Source organism: Lineus longissimus, chromosome 11, assembly GCF_910592395.1.
Source record: "Lineus longissimus chromosome 11, tnLinLong1.2, whole genome shotgun sequence".
Taxonomy (NCBI): domain Eukaryota; kingdom Metazoa; phylum Nemertea; class Pilidiophora; order Heteronemertea; family Lineidae; genus Lineus; species Lineus longissimus.
In genome coordinates, this window is record NC_088318.1 from 1,457,630 (window position 1) to 1,476,996 (window position 19,367).

Below are 19,367 nucleotides of genomic sequence, written 5' to 3' on the forward strand. Positions count from 1 at the left end.
CAACACTGTCCTCACAACAGACAGACTAGCTTGTCTATGTCCTCAGAGCAACTGTGCTTACCACAGTGAGCGTCGATCTTTGCATCTCGGACAACACAGAGTTCATGACTGACAGAGACAAGGGGACTTCTTTCCCAGCAAAGGATACATTCAATGTGAAAGGCAAGACCAAGAGAGTCAAGTTGTCTTGCTTCCATCTGTTTTGCATACATGAATTTCATCACAAGTCCATTACAATTAACCAACTCAAAGGCAAAAATCTTTTGTACAATTATTATGATAGCAAGAATTTTATACAATATTGATAATAGGAGAAAGTGTATCCATAGAAAATTAACATATCTTCTGTTTATAAACAGCTCATTATTATAATATTTTTTACTTACATGAAGACACAATGATCCAATTACATTAGATTAGGTTTTCATTAGATAATAAACAAGTATACCTGTATACTAATTTCAATGCAGCCAACGATCACCTCTAATCCTCAACTCCCCTGCTTCAAAAACACATACTGCACGGACACGAGCATCTTGAGTCAATAGAAGTGCCAATATTTCTGAATTTAGACGACCCTCGTACATGTTACATACATGTTACATACATGCAGACTTAGTCATGTCAAGGTTGTTATAATAAATGCAATATCAGGCACACCTTTAATCATGTCCACACCAATCCAGTCCAGGTTTTACAAAGTCAAACATGAAGACACAAACATCAAATTAGGCGCACACAAATGATCGAGTTGAGGGCAACAAAAATCTGCAAAAGCCTGCAAATTGCGAGAATAAAAACGGTCGCGAACATAACCCAGTCAACAGCAAGATATCGCCACCTCAGGGATTCAGCTGTCATATTTATATGTCACATGTCACAGCAATATGCCCTTAAAATGTATGTGTGCCTCACTGTCGTCCTTGATGGTGTTGAAATCACTCAAATATTAAAGTACACATAAGCCTTTTACATGTTTCAAGTCTTGCAAGTGCCAAGTGCAACTTGTATTGTGATAATATAACCTTCAGACAGCTTTTTCACACCGGTTCATCAAATTGAATATGCTGGTTTTAGATTTTCTGGGTTGAAAGTGAGTTGACAAAGAAACCAAGAATTAACCCTTCAGATTCACCCCAAAAACATTATCTGCTAGACATAGATTCTAGCGAGTCTACGAAAACAGTGTACTAAATTTGATGAATATGTGTTTAAACCTAAGTAGCCAGGGTGCAATACACTGTAGCATGATCATCAACACCATCAAATACAACACTAACCACCAGTGTCATTCATTTATCCTGATCAATAGAGAATACAAAACGTGTTTGTTTGCATCAACAAAAAGACAACATTTTCTTGATAATTCTATTGTAGCAAAATAACAGTGATAATCTGCACTAAATTCTTGAACTGAAGCTCTTTGCCAACTTGCAGAAAATTCCATATCCGGAACATGGAAATCTTTGCCGAATGACATTCTTGAAGCTATACAAATACATTGAGAAACAAATAGTCTTTAATATCAGCAACAGTGGCACCTTGTTTGTAAACTAATTAAGTCTAGGCCTCAAACGCTCGGAAAAAGTATCTTCTTCTAGCTATTTATAAAGATGTTTATCGAGCAAAACTGCTTTTGACCCACCCAACTTTCACCTAAAATATGAGGATTGACTTGCCAAACCCACTTACTGTAATTATTAGCAATTTGTGGCAGAGATTACACAAACTTGATTTTGAAACAGCAGCGGAGCACATGAAGGAAAGGTTCCAAAAGGCTGTTTTGACTACAGAGTAGCAGTTTTACCAATCAATAATCCAAAGTAGCGACAGCAATTGTTTCGTCCACCAAGCACACGTCTTTGCACATGGAACAAGCAAGAAATAATTTGGCAACATCGACTCACCCCGCCCGACATGGAAAGCTCAACTTACTTTCACAGAAAGCGACAAATTACTGAACTGTCTTTTTATAAACCCTGTTTTAAACCATAATTTTGCCATTATTAATTGATTACTTAGTTTTTACTGTTTGCTCTCCTTTGGCAGGCGTTTCTTTTCCAAGTGCCTTGTATGCTTTTTCATTGGTCTTTGACGAGCCCTTGAACAGAGTCACAAGGTGATCACATCGGTCGAGCTTGATGCTAAACTTACGGCAATGCTCCTTCTGGACGTGTACGGTATACGCTGCACCAATGAAGCTTTTCTTACAGATTTGACACTTCTTAGCCGCCTTTTTGTGACCCTGAGTGATGTGATTCTTGTAGACGTCAATGGCAGTACAACGGAAATCACACAGGTGGCATTTGTAAGAATGTGTTTGGTCAATGTGCTTATTTAATGTTTTTATGGAGATGAATGATCGTTTGCAAGATGTACATGTGTAGACCTTGTTCTGGTCAGAACTGGTGGCGACTGATGTTGGCTGGTTTGCCAGTGACCCTGGGAGAGGAAGGATCATGTTGTGGAGAAGCTTGAGATGACTGACCAGGTTACCTGGAGTCATGTTGTGGCCACACACGGGACAGATACGGATCGTGTTGAGTTGGCCAGGGATCATGTTGTGAGTGGAGTTGATGTGCTTCATGATATCCGCGACAAACACACTACAAATGAAACATTTACTTCCTCGCATAGATTTGGTATTGGTCGACGGGATATGGTTCATAGCGACTCGGTGCATCGTCAATCCCTGGAATGTCCAGAAGCGCTTCATGCAAACATCACAACTGAGTGGTGCTGTGTGTTTGGACGTGATCACGGACTCGTCAATCTCAATACAGTGCGCCATCTTGAAATGCAAGCGCAGCGAATGCCGGTCTTTAATGAATCCGCCACAAATTTCGCAAATCTCCAATTCACTCCTTGCCACCTTAGCTGGGGCAGGGGCAACAATGGGTGCGGCAGGTCGCTTGATACCCTGGGCTTGCGTTGCCAGCAATGTTGGAGCAGGGGTTACTCCTGCAGGAGAGGTTAAATGCTTTACAAGAGCAGGCTTGCTGGTTGCCATCGTTGGCAGTTGGGGCCTCGGTTGAGACTGATTCAGTTGAACCCGTACTGGTCCATTACTGGTCATGTAGGTCACAATCTGGGGCACCTGAGGCTTTGCAGTTGCAATACTAGCGTAAGACGATGTCGGCAAAGAAGTGTACGGTTTGTTATAAACAGTTTTTGGGCCGACAGTGGCCCATGCGCTGCCACCAGGCTTCGGCGGTGCTGGTGGAGTTAGCACAGGGTTAGCCCCAATTGATGGTCCTGGCAGAGCACGGAATAAAAAGTTAATGTCATCATATGTCGGGAACAAATGCTTCTTGATATCGAACTTCTTCCCACATTTCATTTTGTGTTTTATGACCATGGCTTTATTGTTATGTTCATAAGGACAGAGGTCACAGTGCCAGAAACATGGTTTGACCGTGACACGACCAACCATGGAATGTTCAGCTTCCATGTGGAACTTGAATGCACTAGCAGCCCTGGAGTCAAAGTCACATAATGCACATTCATACCTCCCAACAGACAAATCGACATGACCATATTCCTGATGATTGTGCATTGCATTTTTAGACTCAGTTTGAAAATTACAAGAACGACACTTCTTCACTTTAGGATGCATGGGTTTGTTCTTACGTCTGTAAGAGCTATAAATCCGCCTAAGCCTATGAAAGTCTTCCTGCTCTTCGAAACTCAATTTCTTTTTCTCAATGAGAACCTCTTGTTTATCAAGGAGATCTTTATAGATGTATTCCCGAGCAAGATCAAGACCGCTATAGTAAAGAAATCTTGCGACTGGGCGGAGTTTTTTTGCTGCTTCCTCATGATCGCCCTTTTCGCTGGCTTGTTCTGGTACAGCAGGTTCAACCACTGTTTTAGCTGCAGGCTTCTCATCAGCTACTGTTTTTTCCTCTTCTTTTGTTCCTGCTGTGTCCTTGGCTTCACCAGTCGTCACCTCAGTCTTGTCTGAATCACTGGTCTTGGCATCATCTTTCTTTTCATCAGACTCGCTCCCCTCTTCACTCTTCTCCCCTTTACCTTCTTCTGTTTCTGTTCCAACCACTTTCTCATCCTCTACTGATTTCACTGTCACATCATCAGACTTGTCTCCTCCTTTTTCTTCCTTATCCTTGGCATCTTTTCCCAACTCGGCCGATTTAGCCGTTTCAGGTTTGTCTCCCGCCTCATCTTTGGTCTCGTCATTCATTTCAACATCTGTAGCCTCATCATCATCAGTCTTGTCTTTCATCTCAACATCGGTCGCCTCATCATCGTCTTTCTCCCCCACTTCCGTCGTCTCAGACTCCCTCCCATCCTTACTCTCATCATCCTTGCTCACTGGGGTAACACTCTTCTCTCTGTCAGCATCATCACTCTCTTTTTCAGAGACTACAGACGCAACATCAGCTTCCATTTTCCAAGCCAAGGCTTTCCTTTTTGCCGCTTCCAATCGTCTATATTCTGGTATCTTCACAACATGACCCCTCAAGGCATCAACAGTGTTTTGAACAGTCACTTTGTTTCTCATAGAATTCAAGAATGATGACAATTCTTTAAAATCTTCCACCTTTTTAGCGTGAAGTTCTTTTGCTTTTGCGTAATTAGCTGCAGCGACTGGATCTACAGTCGCTGTAGTAACCTGAACAGTCGGCTTTTGATTTGATGCTACCGATTTAACAGTCAAGTTTTGACCAACGTTTTTTACAAAACTCCCTGTTTGAGTATTCAATAGCACAGGGACAGACAGTTGTCCAGATTTAAGTACAGAAGTGGGCGGGAATTGTACAGGTACAAAGATATTGCCACCAGATGGAATGAGACTGGTTGCACCAGTCACCACTGGGGCTGACGACGTCAAGAAGGTACAAGAAGTAGGTGCCAAATTTGGAGCCATTACTGGCAAAGTCCGAGCCACACCAGCAGCAGCGCCAGCAGGGCCACCATACGTAACACGAATCTCTGCCTTAGGTTTGGGTTTAGTCTCCACCCTGACCACAGTCACATCGTCATCACTATCATTTGCCACAAGAGTTTTACAATGGCTTTTTGCTTCCTCCTCCTCCTCCTCATCAGCGAGCTGCACAGAGAACTCCTCGCCAGAATCTAACTTCAGCGTAAGCCCGCCACTTTTAACCTTCTCAAGATCAGGGTCCGTCTCTTTTACTTTTTTATCCAATCTGCAATCTGTAGAATCAGTATCGGTTATTGGTTCCTCACCACCTGACTTGTTGCTGGAATCGGCACTCGTATCTTTTTCCAAATCCAAGGCACTGCCATCGGAGATGTGTTTACCCTCTGTGCTGGCAACGGCCGTCATATTTTTTTTATCATTGTCTGTTTCATTTTTTTCCGACTCCTCAGTATCCATTGGTTCAGATTTGGATATTTTACTATCCAGAGCAGCATCTTTGATTTCAAATGTCCCTGCATTGTCAGAAGGAATATCTTTACTATCAACGCGAGTGTCCCTACTTTCAGAAGTGGCTTCATTATCAGAAAGAGAGTTCTTACTTTCAACACCAGCGTCCTTACTTTCAGATATCAGTTCCTTTTCAGAAGGAATGTTCTTACTATCCTCACTTTCAGCATCTGCAAGTTCAGAAGTTGCCTCTGAACTATAAGAAGGCACGACCTTACAATCGGGAATATCCTTGCAATCTGGAGTAGCAACACCAGGACTAACTAAAACTTCTCTGTCACTGCCAGACCCAGGTTTACTAGCACTCCGTGTGGCCCGATCGGGGTTGGAAACCGGACCACGATTTGGACAAGCCTTTTCCTTCGAATCAAGACATTCTGTCAGCTCTTCACCAGACTCCAGTAACGGCTTTACATCAAACTTCCCATTTTGGGAAACTTCCCTGTCAGCTGCAGCTCCATTACCGTTTTCAACTCCGTTTCCATTTATACCATTTTCAGCAGATTCTGCAGGTTGGTCCGAACTTGTTTTCTTGGAGTCCATCTTGGAATCCTCCATGGGGATAACAGCTTCAAGTTTCATAGCTCCGGACTTGGTCACAATACATAATACTGGTCACCTGCAGAGATAAAGGGGAGAGCTAACATAAGATTCTAGTTGGGTATGGCATCATCTAAATACTGTTTTGACCTGGAGCTGTGACCTTGATAACTAGGATGATGTCAGAATATTTCAGGCATATCATTTGTATTGTAGCTCAAGAGTGACAATAGTTAAGTGAAAATCAGTTCCATCGAGCAATATAGCCAAGCCAGCCTTTGGAAAGCACAAATATTCATGATGATGACCAATGCCAGACAGCAACACTCCTTTTCTGTTGTGGAAGATACAAAAAACTTCTAGAATTCAAGCTATCAACACATAAGGAACGAATGGGTATGCTCTGAGATTCATGCATCACCCTGTAGGTAGTGATGTACAGAGAATACACATGGGTCGAACCGACGACCTCACGTCACTACGCCACCACGGAAATGGCATAGTGACAAATATCACCTATTTACTCTAATGGGAGAAAAGCCACAACATCATCCTAAATCTCTGGTAAAAGCACATTACTTCAGGATTAAAATGAATGGATTCATGACTTCCTCAGTCAAACTGCCAGCTCTTCCCGGCCCTCTAAAGCAGACGAATCCCCCTACTGGCGAAGACCAACTCTGGAGAGGCGCCATTTTCATACATTTTCAATACACAGACATGTGACCAAAATACACATCAAAGCGGGAGTTTTGTAAACCTGTTGTCTTTTTAGTTGAAAACTACTTCTTATTCGTTGCATTTACCTGTCCGGTGGTCCTAAATGATTTCTATAAAGTTTAAAGGGTATCCTTCTGATATTTTTATCGGCGATTTTCGGATCGTCGATGGCCGTCGCAGGGATTTTCAGCGCAGTGAACAAACCCAAGATGGCGCTGATTGATCACGTGACTGAAGAAAACCGACGTCACGACAACCAATCTGCATAATAAGTTTGCTTCACTTCAGCCAATCATACCACACCATTGTTGCACGTGGGAAACAAGGTCCAATCACTAGCAAACACGCGAAGCACGCCATTTTATAAGATTTTACTGCATTATTATCTAGTTCTTTGAGTACCGTTTGGGGGCGGTAATACCCACGTGACTCATGATGTCATATTGCAATGTTGCTAAACGTTATTTCGTCATTGATGACGTCAATCAAGTTTCAAATTGTGCATTACTTGCTGTGGGAGTGGGTTATTCTGAAGCTATTGTGGGTTTCTGACATATTTTTTTGTGTGGAGCCCTATATTGTTAAACAAGTCCTCAGAGTTTTCAGGTTGAAGCTGAATGAATGGACTTGGCCTTTCAGTCAACTTTTTCTCCGGCTCTCCGGCTTTCTACCAAGTATTCGATTCGGTGATAGGCCTGGACATCCTCATCTTGAGATCACTTTTTTTTCACAGAATTTCTTTTATGATCTTCGCATCCTGAGTAACCCCTGATTTCCTCAGGATGTGCATTCATCAGATAAATAGAAATGGTTTTGAATATACAAAAATGTATTTCGCTGAAGTTTCCATACAGCATCTGAGGAAATCAGAGACGATAATTTCGCTTCTCATCGACACCGAGGCGGAGTATATTGAAAACCACTGGTTATGTCAGGATGGCCCTGCACATGGGAAGAGCGAACAATAACCCCCGATTTCCTCAGGATGCCAGACTCCCCGGTGAGACGAGGCCGGTCCAATGCGTCCGGAGTGTAGATGCCATTATGGCAGCCAGGCCTTCGGATTTTAAGAAGCGTCCCCGGGTCCAAAGGCTTGCTCTGCTGGGATGTTATTCTAAAGGAGCGGCTATTTAATTGGCGCTCTTGGCCTCAGTAACTTTTATTTGTCCAAATTTTTTATCAAATGCTCCCTTGACGCTTGCCGGAAAACGCGCGGTGGGGTTATATTTTCCTATATCCGGCGTCCATAATTCCCAGAGACAAACAATTAATATGCGCCATAGACTTCTTTACAATAATGCGCGTGTCCGCGGGGGGGGGGGGTGCCTGGTGAAGCCCATTGCTGTCTAAATTGCCATCGCCATATCATTATCATATGCCGGTCTAGAATTCGAAATCTTTTTAAAATTCCAATAGCCGACCAATTCTTGTAGTTTCAATACCGGTACACTGTTCCCGCGATCCGTTACACCAACACTGGCTCCGATCCTCACCTGGTCACTCAGTCACCGTGCACCAAAAAATGAGCGGGAAATAGAGCGAGCGTTTATATCTGATAGTTTAGTGTGATTATTATTGCCCCAGTAACTCTTATTACCGATTACTGAACAAGTCTGTATATAAGAGGCGAGGAATTGTGAAGTTGTTCGCAATTTACCCACTACAGAAACCATAGAATCACATCATGAATGAACATATATAATTCGTTGGTGAGCGAGCACAACTTTGGCGGGAAAACACTCATTATCTACTGCAGCATCTTTTTACTCCTTCGTCATATCCAAAATATCAGGCGGAGTATATTGAAAACCACCGGTTATGTTAGGATGCTACTGCAGTCAGTCGGTTAAAAAAAGGCAAAGGGATGCCACGCCCATTATAAGCCAACAGCCAATGCTTGAAGAATAATTATCTAAGCTCTATCTCTGAATACTGATTATGGAATTATGCCTTATCATAACTCAAGGGTAAATGATTGAGGAGTAAAATCTATACAACATTCCTTCCAGAAAGAGCACTTTAGTTATTTGCTTAGCCTGAATATTCAGGTAACGGTATAGCACGGTGCAATATGGTTTGAGCATTCGCTGTTGGAGATGTGGCGTCCAAAGCGAGGCGAGGAATATCGATTACGGTTGGGTTGAATGTGAAAGATAGACTGTGTTGGCGGATGACGGAGATATTTAGCTGTGGAGCGCCTCTACAATAGGCTGCCAGACGTCGCCCGGCCCCTGGAGCTCATATAGGGAGCATTTGGAGGTGAGTGATCGTGAGCTGGTGAGTGCTTGATAGTCCGTCACTTTGACATGCGCCGATGTCTGATACAGATGTGGGTTAGGCCTACACGATATTTTCAGGGTGACAGATGTATCTCTAGCTGGCTCAATCAATATGTAACCGAGGAATAGTTAGTAGAGCGACTTATTCCCGGAATTATAGTGGGACAACTCATTGGCTGTACGTTGCATCAGAGTCTTCAATAACTTTCTCTGGTTGCATGTTGTAGGACCAGGCTAATGCCAGCGGCCTTCCCTTTTTGGCTGTATAGGCCCGAGACCTCTATCCATAGGCCTAGCTGAAGTCTAGGTCTATAAACTCATATTGCAAGCAAATGAATTTAGTGCCCCCAGACCGTATTTTTATCTTGCGCGCCCTTTCGCAATGGTGACCTTGCATAAGCGCTTGACAGATTAGTGTTGGGATTAGTGTCGACTCTATAAATGATGACGTCATGATAATATCAGCGGGAGCATCGCAGACGGACTTTCGGGCGAGCAATAAACCGAATGACCGGGTATTGTTGTTGTTTGGATTAAGTTGTCGGTGGTTTTATAAGCCAAGGTTATGTTGTTCCTTTAACCAATGTACGGTGGCCGGTTATGATTATAATACTATTTGTTAAAGGGACTCTACAAAGGCAGCAGCTAGGTCAGCAAGATAGTTATCCAAAGTGGCCAATAGGGGTCTCTCCCGTCTCAGTGCGACAAAACTAATCACGCTTGTACGAGGGATATACATGTATTTAGTGGTGAATCAAAATGACCTTGTACCCTTTACTCAACTTTACTGTGCATAAGTCACCAAAAGATGGCCAATTTAACCCTCTGCTCCTGCCTATAGCCCACCTTTATAGGAGGAGTGTATCGATACTGGGTCCGACTGGCACCAATGATTGTTTTGGAGTTTCTGTGTTTGTATATTCATTCTCATCATGAGTAAATCTCAAATAGGAGAGTGTTACACTCTGAGCGCAGCTGACCGGCCTTCCTCACCCTTACCAAATTAGGATGACGCGATGGGCTGCCCAGGCCAGGGACTCTAGGCAGTGCCGTGTGCAGGGCCGGAGAGGCGAACATTAGCCCCAGATTTCCCTCAGGATGATTCATCTGGGAACTGCCTTCCACACATGCTCAGGAATAGGACAACAGTGGCTGGTCGAGTAAGGGGACAATCTGACGATACAGATGATACCAAATGGTGATCTTGAGAGGCTAGCTGTATACAATGTATTTATATATTGAGCATATCATAGGTTACTTCAATATATAAATTTTATCTGTCCATACCTGGCCACCGTAGAAATATTTTGCTGTGTTGCAAAGACACAAGATTAATAAATCAATTTATATATTCACCTCATAATCTATTAATTGCCTTTGACTTATATTTGCAATGTTGAGCAGCATTTTGGAAAGAAATATCTCTTTAGCTACTTTAGTTGCATGCTCTTCGCAGCACGGATTTGTATGCTTGCTGTACAAAACCTTCAAATGTACGCAGCGATGTACTAAGTTCAAGGTTACACTACACTATGTCGGGTATGTAAGATGACGCTTTTGCTCACCCTTTTCCCCATGTTATGTCTCCTTTTCTCTTAGAATTTACCGCCAAAATGTGAATCATTTTGCTCGAATTATAGCTTGTTTGTAGTTGACGACATGTATCGTGCTATAGGCCTACTGCATGCGTAAGTCGAGGTCAAATTGGACCGTTGACGACACACCTGACAGTGACCCATTGGCAGCACTGGCCGCTGGGCTGGGTAACTCACTTATTTTCACTAACTACATAATGTCAATGGATAATACAGTATTGCAAAGCCTACATGGGTGTACAATTTTTTTATACCGACGTACATTACAGTCTACACATTACAGTACTTAAGCCCTACCCAAACCCAGGCTGGTCTCAGGCCTGGCAGAGTTGTTGGTCATTCAGGTCAATCATTAGGCCTAGGGTATAGGGAACGAGTTTACCATCCCCGATCACACCCCAAAAAAAGGTCATCGGTTGACTAACGAAGCACCACTGTTCAATGGATTTATAGTTGAATGCGATCAAACTACGTCATTTCCGATCGGGGATTGTAAATTTTAACCTGGTATAGGCCTAGTGTGCTGTGTGGGGCCGAAACTCTTTGGTACCTATCTTTGGATGGATCCGTGGATGGTTTAGTCAGTCAATGGGTGGAAACCTATGTTACCCGGGTCTGTTATTATGTGTTTTGGTCAACAAAAAGCACTCTCAACAAAGTCGTTGAGGTCAAAGTTCACTAAATCACCCATTGGTGGCACGTTTCATTTCTATTTGAGCTAGAAGGTTCTAAATTTGTGAGGACATATCTAGGGACCCTCTATTCTACCCCAAAAATTTGTCCCGCTCGGACTTCAAGTATGGCCGCCAGGCAGCCATCTTGAAAATTAAACAAAGTCGGATTGAAACCAAATTTCATAAGATTGTATATCTATGAACTCTCTACAACGTCCCTGATTTTCAGTCAAATCCATTGACCAATATGGCCGCCAGGTGGCCATCTTGAAAATTAAACAAAGTCCTATTACTCCGAAACTAATTATCGGATTGCAACCAAACTTCATGTTATTATGTATCTATGTACTCTTAATCAATATCCCTAATTTTCAGTCAAATCCCTTGACAGATATGTCCACCAGGCCGCCATCTTGAAAATCAAACGAAGTCCTATTGCTCCTAAACTGTTGATTGAACAGATATGTCAACCAATTTCCATGTGACATGTACACTCTTCAATAACCCTGAAATTTAGTCGACTTTATAACCAAAATGCTATAGTTAGATGGTACCGGTTATTTTCTTTTGTGATTGAGCCAAGAAGAAGAATATTATCCAAAGGAATCAAAACTGGTGAAACTAGCCAGAAACAGTTCTCCCCATATCCACTGCAAATGACATGCATTACATTACCCGAGGTGAGCACATGGTCCCTGGACCATTTCATTTCATTCAGTTCTCATACTAACCTATAAATTGGGGAGGGGTGATGGTTTTTCCCCTGTCAACAGGTTCAATGACCTATTAGCAGTTTATAGATGAGGGTGCACAGTATGACCAGTCCATGATTACAATCGGCGCTGTACTTGTTCTAACACCTGGTGTTCATGAATGAATATGCAATTGAATCAAAATGAATCCATATTCTATTTCTACATAGAATATGTGCATTATTACCTTGTATATTGATCACACATATCCATGTCTGTACTACAGTTCATGTTTTATTTAAATCCAAATGTGTTCACGACATCTGTATCAGAAACTGTGAGGGATTTTGAGAGTCAGTTGATGCATTATCTTTCCTTGGTAAGTACCACAGGTACAGGATGTATGTTTGTATATTTCGTTTGGGATGTGAATTTGAGATTAGGTTGATCAGATTCCTTTTGTAGCAGCTTACAAATCCGATCTATCCCATCCAACATGCATCCAGGTTCACTGTGGTTTGTACCACTAACAATACAAATTTTGTGTACCTGATATAAAGACTTGGGATATCAAGGCCCTGACAAATTCAGTGGTTAGGTTAAGCATATTGTGTCTACTGCTCTCTGCACCTTGACATATTGAATGGACTGGTTCACTTACACTTATTCCGATTCATGTTGTGTTTCCTGTTACAAGTAACTACGACATGAAGTCAAGTGACCAGTTATCCTATAATTTATGAGCCTGTTCTACTGATCCCATTCTTGTAGTTATTTTGGCAGCTACAGAGTTGGGGATTTTCATGTTACTTTGTAAATCAGCTAGAAGGGACTTGGACTTCCAGTAATGTTGGACTGTACTGTTGTGAGATGTGTGAAACTGCTCCCATGACAGTTGCAGAAAAGTCAGGCGTGTCTCTCTTTGATGGAACGAACAATGTTTGACATAACAAGACTGCTTTGGAGTTATACATTACAGTGATTGATACTGATACTTCCTGATCAAACTTATCAGATTGATTGACTTAGTTTGAGAACATTTGTATCTCCTCTTTTCAGTTCATTTTCTCAAAACCTTATTCCACAGTCCAAAGATTTTGTATTGCATTATTTGTCGTTGCAGCTCTCCGTTTGGTGAGTCGCAGTTTTCACCGTCCGCTAACTAAAGTAACCAAGATGTCTGAGAACGCTGTCCCTAGCCGGAAGGTTGTCACCGTGGACAACATGAACCCACATCTGAAGAAGATGGAGTACGCAGTGAGGGGGCCAATCGTGGCCAGGGCAGCCGAGATAGAGAATGAAATTAAGAAGGTGTGTGGCATTCCTTCCCTTTCTTTGGAATAAGTTGGTTGGAAATACATAATAAAGGCTCGATGGTGTTCGGAGTGGATTATTATTGGATTCAGAATATCTACTCTTTTGAACCTTATGTTAGTTCTTCACAGCCAGTTAATCATGTGAAATGACCATGTGTGTAACAGCAATATTGTTGGGTAAATGTTGAAATTGGTTATTAGCAACATCTCAAATCCTCTTTTTCAGGGTGTGAAGAAGCCATTTCCGGATGTAATCCGCTGTAACATTGGTGATGCTCATGCGATGGGTCAGGCACCAATCACATTTCTAAGACAAGTAAGTTAGTGCTCAGTATCAGACAAGTACAGGTATTGGCAGTATTTCATATAACTGCAGTACTGCAAAAGACTTCATATTTGAGAGATGTTTCTGATTCTGAGGGAGAATTCCAATTCAAAACTGTGGGATAACTTCAGAGGCTAATTATACAGAGTCTACGAGTGCTGAGACTAATTTCTGTTTGTTGTAACCCAGGTTGTTGCATGTGCCACTCTGCCAGCAGTGCTGATGGATAGCCCTCGTATACCACAAGATGCTAAGGATAAAGCCAGTAGAGTTCTAGATGGCTGTGGAGGGAGAAGTCTAGGTGAGGCAGTCTTTATGCTTTGCTTTTACTACTGTAAACTGCAAAAAATGTTGCCCAAGAGTATCATGCCGTCTGACCACATGACCTTTTAAACTCTAGCTGAGAGTCTGAGCCGCTAGACGGCGGCAACTCAGTGATTGATTCATGTTTTGTTTTGGTTCAAATTGCAACTGGTCGAGCTGCCTCTGCCTATTGAAAATCTTGGGGTACGTAAAATATAACTCTTATTATGTTTTCCTATTTGTTTTAGGGGCTTACAGTAACAGCTTGGGTATTGAAGTGATTAGGCGTGATATTGCCCAGTATATTGCTGAGAGGGATGGCCACCCGTGTGACTACCAGAATGTATTCCTGTGTACTGGAGCAAGTGATGGAATAAAGGTACAGATTTGATTTGTTTTCATAACTTGAAAGAAACAATGTTACAAGCAAATGTGAAGTTTGAAATCAAAAAGTATAAATCACTCTGCCTTTTTCTCATTTGAGAGTTGACAACTAAAATAACTCAATCGTCAAGGATAATGGTGATACATTCACTGCAGCAATTTGGCTGAGACGTTCCTCTCAGCATCCTTGACTGCATGATTTATGAAGCCTATCAGTGTTGAATACTGTATGTTCTATTTCATTTATTCACTTATTCACTTAAACTCCATGCTGCATCCAAGTGTACCGGTAACATTTCTCTGTCTTTGCTCTTTAAGTCCATTCTCAAGTTGATGATGACAGGCGAGTCCGGTGACAAGCGGGCCGGCATTATGATCCCAATCCCACAATACCCTCTCTATACAGCTAGCATCGCAGAATTCAATGCGTACGGGGTGAGTCACATCTCTGACTATAACTCGCAGATTGTTGCCTTTCTTATTGGGTCAGAGTGCGTTCAGAGAGCTTTCTTACAAGTTTCTTCCATTTTGCTTTTGCTGCGATTGTTCCGTGCCACTATATTTGGGTGCCAATTAGGTTTATTGTCCTCGATACTTCATGCTGGCCAGTCAGGCCGCTACCTCTTCATGTTTCTCACTTAGAATTCAATCTTTGCTTACCCTGGACATCGACAACAACATCTCTTATGAACCAACTCGTTTTACAAGATTATTCATTCTACTTGATGTTCTTTTCAGATCAATTATTACTTAAATGAAGAGAACCAGTGGGGATTGGATCTACCTGAACTCAGACGAGCTTTGAATGCAGCCAAAGGTCACTGCCAACCTCGTGCCATCGTTGTCATAAACCCTGGCAACCCAACCGGACAAGTACTCACCAGGAAGAATATAGAAGAGGTCATACAGTTTGCTTACGAAGAGGGATTATTTATAATGGCAGATGAGGTATGTGGATCTTTCTCCGCTGTGGAATGCTTTCAAGTTGTGATACCAAATGCCTGCCATGATCAAGGGATTGGCAGTGATGATGTCACATGCTTGTCACGTATAACATGGATGACAGCTCACTGTTTCATCACTAGCATTTGCATCTTTTAAAAGAACTAAGGGCCATGAATTGTCTAGATGTGTGGTATCTCTCGTGTTGAGGTTCTTAGAAATGTCGTGTTTGCTTGTCAGGTTTACCAGCACAACATCTACGCTGAAGGTTCGGCGTTCTACTCATTCAAGAAGGTCTTGATGGAGATGGGACCAAAGTACAAAGACATGGAACTAGCCTCGTTCATGACCACTTCTAAAGGATACATGGGAGAGTAAGTACCAGTGGCAAATTTTGGCGAATTGGGCAGAGAAATAATGCTTTGATGGACTCGGGGAGTGGATTTGACATTGATTGCTTATTGAAGAACGGTATGGCATATCTCTCATTCGGCTGATATGCATTCAGTAATGCCCCTAGTTAACAAGTTAGTGATAGGTACCTTTCTATTTCTTGCCAAGCCTCATAAAACCTTTACAATTTATATCACTTTTCTTTCAGATGTGGAGCGCGTGGTGGATATTGTGAGGTAGTAAACCTTCACCCAGATGTCTATGCTATGCTGACTAAATCTCTCAGTGCCAAACTGTGTCCTACCATTTCTGGACAGGTAAGTCTGATGTCTTCCTACATTTCTTAACACACATGATGAACTCACTAAAAAATTACAAGATTAACAATTGGGGTCACCAATGAAAATTTTTCACAAGACAAAGTATTAAATTTGATCTTATTTAGTTCTAATTATTTTGGTTTGTGTTTTATTTCCTTCAGACTGCAATGGACTGTGTCGTCAATCACCCGAAGCCTGGAGATGCATCTTACGAACTCTGGTCAAAGGTGAGTCTTCAGAAACAAGCTTATCCAGTGTCCTTCCAGCCTTCTCTATAACAACTGAAAATTCAGATCTCTTTGAGTTTCAAAAGAATTCTTGATGTTCAGAGTTTGATTGGATGAACTGCCAACCATGTTCTTATTCAACGTTAAGAGAGAGCAATATTGCCGGGAATCAAACCCACAACTTCTTGAGCATAAGGCCGAGATGTTGCTATACCACACCGTTCCTCAGAAAACATTATTCTTATTTCACTTTCTTTGGCAGGAAAAAGGAAATGTGCTTAGTGATTTGGACACCAAGGCGAAGATGGTGACGAAGTTATTCAACTCGATTGATGGAGTGACGTGCAGCGAAGTTCAAGGTGCCATGTACTCATTTCCCAGGATACATCTACCGGAGAAGGCTGTGCAGGAAGCTCAGGTAGGGTGCGGTGTGACTTATAATATAAGATTTGAAAAATAAGATGACCACGGTCACAGCTAGTAAGTCTGATATTACAAATAGATATTTACCAGGCCGGCCGCCATGTTTCATGACTGCAGTGATTTGACCTGGGTGGCTAATTTTGACATGAGTTCTCATCTGTCAGACGGAATAAGCATCCCACCTAGCACTCACCTCCAGTAAGTCTTGGGAATTATCTCTTTCTTAGTTCACTCAGTACGATGTTCCTTTTGACTACAGAATCAGAGCTATTTGTTCTCACATTGTTATCATCTTTTCAGGCCCGAGGTATGAAACCAGACGCTTTCTACTGCTTTCAACTTTTAGAAAACACCGGAGTCTGCGTCGTCCCTGGTAGCGGGTTTGGCCAGAAAGAAGGAACGTATCATTTAAGAATGACAATCTTACCGCCAGTAGAGAAGCTACAGGAGGTTCTACACAGGTTCCAGAATTTCCATGAAGGATTCATGGCGAAGTACAAGTAAATGCCACCAGGGGGCCAACAATGAAGAGTATATCATAGTCAGTTGATGAAATAGTGACAGTTTGCATTTTATGATGAATTGCTGCTTCACAATTTTAGCTAAGGCTCAAATCAGCTGTGATCACAAGTGAATATATTTAGACTTAGGAGTGTTTCCCTTGACCATGTATTGAGTGGATGAGAAAGTTGTAAAAAATGATGAATTTTATCAAATACACGTAATTGCTTAAATATCTCTTTACTGATTATAGCACTGTGGTCAAGGTTCAATAATTTCAGACTGATTTTATGTCAGCTACTTAGAAAGGGGTGTTGCTGGGTCAACCTTCATACTCAGTGACGTTTTTGCTTTGTACTCCGCAAACATCTTGTTGATATTTTTCTTTGAATATGACAAGATGTTTATCATTAGATCTAGACCAATCCTGATTATGCTTATAATGAGTATGGGTAGTACACGTATTGTGCCATAGGTCTTTGCTCTTGAATGAGGCATCCATTAGTGATTGAGAATGCAGCCTCCTACAGGACCAGCTTCTTTGTGTACAAATATTATGGACAACACACTGCAGATTGCTTTTGTACAGTAATTTATGCTGAAAAGAAGAACTACAGTTGCTTTTCATTACACCTAATCCTTTATTGTGATAAAATTTCTTTTCACCATTCGATGCATGTAATTCATGTTGTAACAACTACAGCTTAATACTGATCAATCTCATGTGACGATTTTTACATGTTCATGTATGACCACCATTTGGTAACAATGTAGCATTTGTTTTGAAAAGAGTTTAAACATTCTGAAAATCGAAGCATATTTCAGCTGCTTAAACATGCCGAACTACTTGCTTATTTGACTGTGAGTTCTACTGAAATCAATGTATGTCTTCGTCTGCTAAATACACAAGACCAGGCACAAAGATAAATATTCGTTCTGCCAAATATGAATGTATTTTTTAGCAACTGCCTTGTATTTGAAATGAGGCTAGGTTTATTTTAAATAAGTAAAGTCACCTGCATGAATTTGTACTCCACCATGTTGATATTCTAAATCTGTTAAAGAAAGGCTTTGTTCAGTTGAGTTAAGTATTTGTCTAGTAAGGTATGTTGTTAAATAGTGAATGTAGATTGAATGTGCGTGCGCTGGTGTAGAACTCATGAAAGGAATCCAACTGAATTTAAACAGCTGAATTACTGTCATTATTGTTGAATATGTGCTGCATATGGTATTGACGAAGGACCATGCAATGATCAGCCAAATAGCTGAATCATTTGAGACAGGTATTTTCTGTAGCTAACTGCCCTCATATTTGGGTGTTACCAAGTCCAAGGTCGACAAGGTGGAGTCTAAAATAGAGTCAAGATGAGACTGTATAGGTTATGGTAATGGAAACTTCATGATGGCACCTTTTAACCATATGATTTAATTGTGCTGCTTTACCACTGACAGAAGCCTGTATATCAATACTGTGTCGAGGTTATTAAGCCAGTTGAGGAGCTCCTGTACAATCCCTATGTATTAGATAGACATGCATCTCAACCAGTTTGATTGCACTGATACAGTATCTTACTAGCGTCATGGGTGTGATTTGGCAATGTAAGGTTATTTCAGTCGAATATGCTGATGAGGTCTGCATGTCTCGTGATTGTTAGCCATGTTTATGCAGATACGGTAGGATAACATGTGGCCTTTTGTTGAATAAATTCAGTTTTAATGTAACACTTCTCTTGTCTGATTCATGTTTTGTCTTCTATTCCTTTGTCATCCACCGTGTGTACAGCATGTGGAATAAGAGCGGCCATAGCTACTGATAACGCTGAAGGTCCTTTATGATTGGCTATCACACATGGGAGTCACCTAGGCCACGCCGAGGAAGCACAATTGGATGAAACACAAATTGCATCATTTGGATCTCGTGAAGCAAAACCAGGGTCGTTTACTTGATGGCCAGCCCTTTGTGTATTGCATCTGCCTTGGGTGCAAATATTCCTTGGTTCGAGTTTTCCAGCTTCTGAAAGGTGGAGGTCATCTTCATCCCAGGTTATACAGGAATCCTATTCAGAGGGGGTAGGCAGATCGGCAGGGAAATGCTGCAGCCTTGGGCAATCTGAAGATTTCTGTTGCAGACGCCATCCTAAGCTTGCAGGAAGTTATGAACGCTGCTCAAAATGCAAGAGGGAGGGCCAGCCATTACTCCTCTGATCTGACAAGAATAACTCGTCTCTTGGCTGGAATTGTTTTCAGCTCTGAATTAGCCAAGGATGTGTATTGGTTTAGGTTGTGCATTGGCTAAGCTTGTGAATTGTCCTTGGTTGTG

General features: G+C 41.8%; 2 protein-coding genes across 11 annotated transcripts; one reads left to right on the plus strand and one right to left on the minus strand.

The window, feature by feature from the left end:
- Window positions 1-259: 259 nt before the first annotated feature.
- LOC135495631 (uncharacterized) lies at window positions 260-6,862 on the minus strand. 3 transcript variants are annotated; one of them, XM_064784443.1, is made up of 2 exons: window positions 6,760-6,862; window positions 260-6,032 (listed from the first exon to the last, which is right to left on the minus strand). In XM_064784443.1, exon 2 carries the CDS (start codon window positions 5,993-5,995, stop codon window positions 2,015-2,017), a length of 3,981 nt encoding a protein of 1,326 aa, XP_064640513.1. In that variant the 5' UTR covers window positions 5,996-6,032; window positions 6,760-6,862; the 3' UTR covers window positions 260-2,014. The 3 variants fall into 3 exon arrangements, with proteins under 3 accessions (XP_064640513.1, XP_064640514.1, XP_064640515.1); XM_064784444.1 differs by lacking the exon at window positions 6,760-6,862 and adding an exon at window positions 6,533-6,620; XM_064784445.1 differs by lacking the exon at window positions 6,760-6,862 and adding an exon at window positions 6,478-6,604.
- A 1,918-nt stretch (window positions 6,863-8,780) lies between these two features.
- LOC135495802 (alanine aminotransferase 2-like) lies at window positions 8,781-18,769 on the plus strand. Of its 8 annotated transcripts, none has more exons than XM_064784733.1 (12): window positions 8,781-8,932; window positions 13,037-13,224; window positions 13,456-13,545; window positions 13,744-13,855; window positions 14,106-14,236; window positions 14,560-14,676; window positions 14,980-15,189; window positions 15,424-15,557; window positions 15,785-15,893; window positions 16,058-16,123; window positions 16,386-16,541; window positions 16,847-18,769. In XM_064784733.1, exons 2-12 carry the CDS (start codon window positions 13,090-13,092, stop codon window positions 17,048-17,050), a joined length of 1,464 nt encoding a protein of 487 aa, XP_064640803.1. In that variant the 5' UTR covers window positions 8,781-8,932; window positions 13,037-13,089; the 3' UTR covers window positions 17,051-18,769. The 8 variants fall into 8 exon arrangements, with proteins under 8 accessions (XP_064640803.1, XP_064640802.1, XP_064640800.1 ...); XM_064784732.1 differs by lacking the exon at window positions 8,781-8,932 and adding an exon at window positions 10,407-10,491; XM_064784730.1 differs by lacking the exon at window positions 8,781-8,932 and adding an exon at window positions 11,868-11,901.
- Window positions 18,770-19,367: the final 598 nt, after the last annotated feature.

Excerpts from the sequence above, each read along its gene's own strand:
- LOC135495631 (XM_064784443.1), bottom strand. The coding sequence starts at position 5,995 with ATGAAACTTGAAGCTGTTATCCCCATGGAGGATTCCAAGATGGACTCC.
- LOC135495802 (XM_064784729.1), top strand. The coding sequence starts at position 12,761 with ATGTTGGACTGTACTGTTGTGAGAT. Across the intron at positions 15,894-16,057 it reads GTCCTACCATTTCTGGACAG|ACTGCAATGGACTGTGTCGT; the intron begins GTAAGTCTGATG and ends TATTTCCTTCAG. Across the intron at positions 16,542-16,846 it reads AGGCTGTGCAGGAAGCTCAG|GCCCGAGGTATGAAACCAGA; the intron begins GTAGGGTGCGGT and ends TCATCTTTTCAG.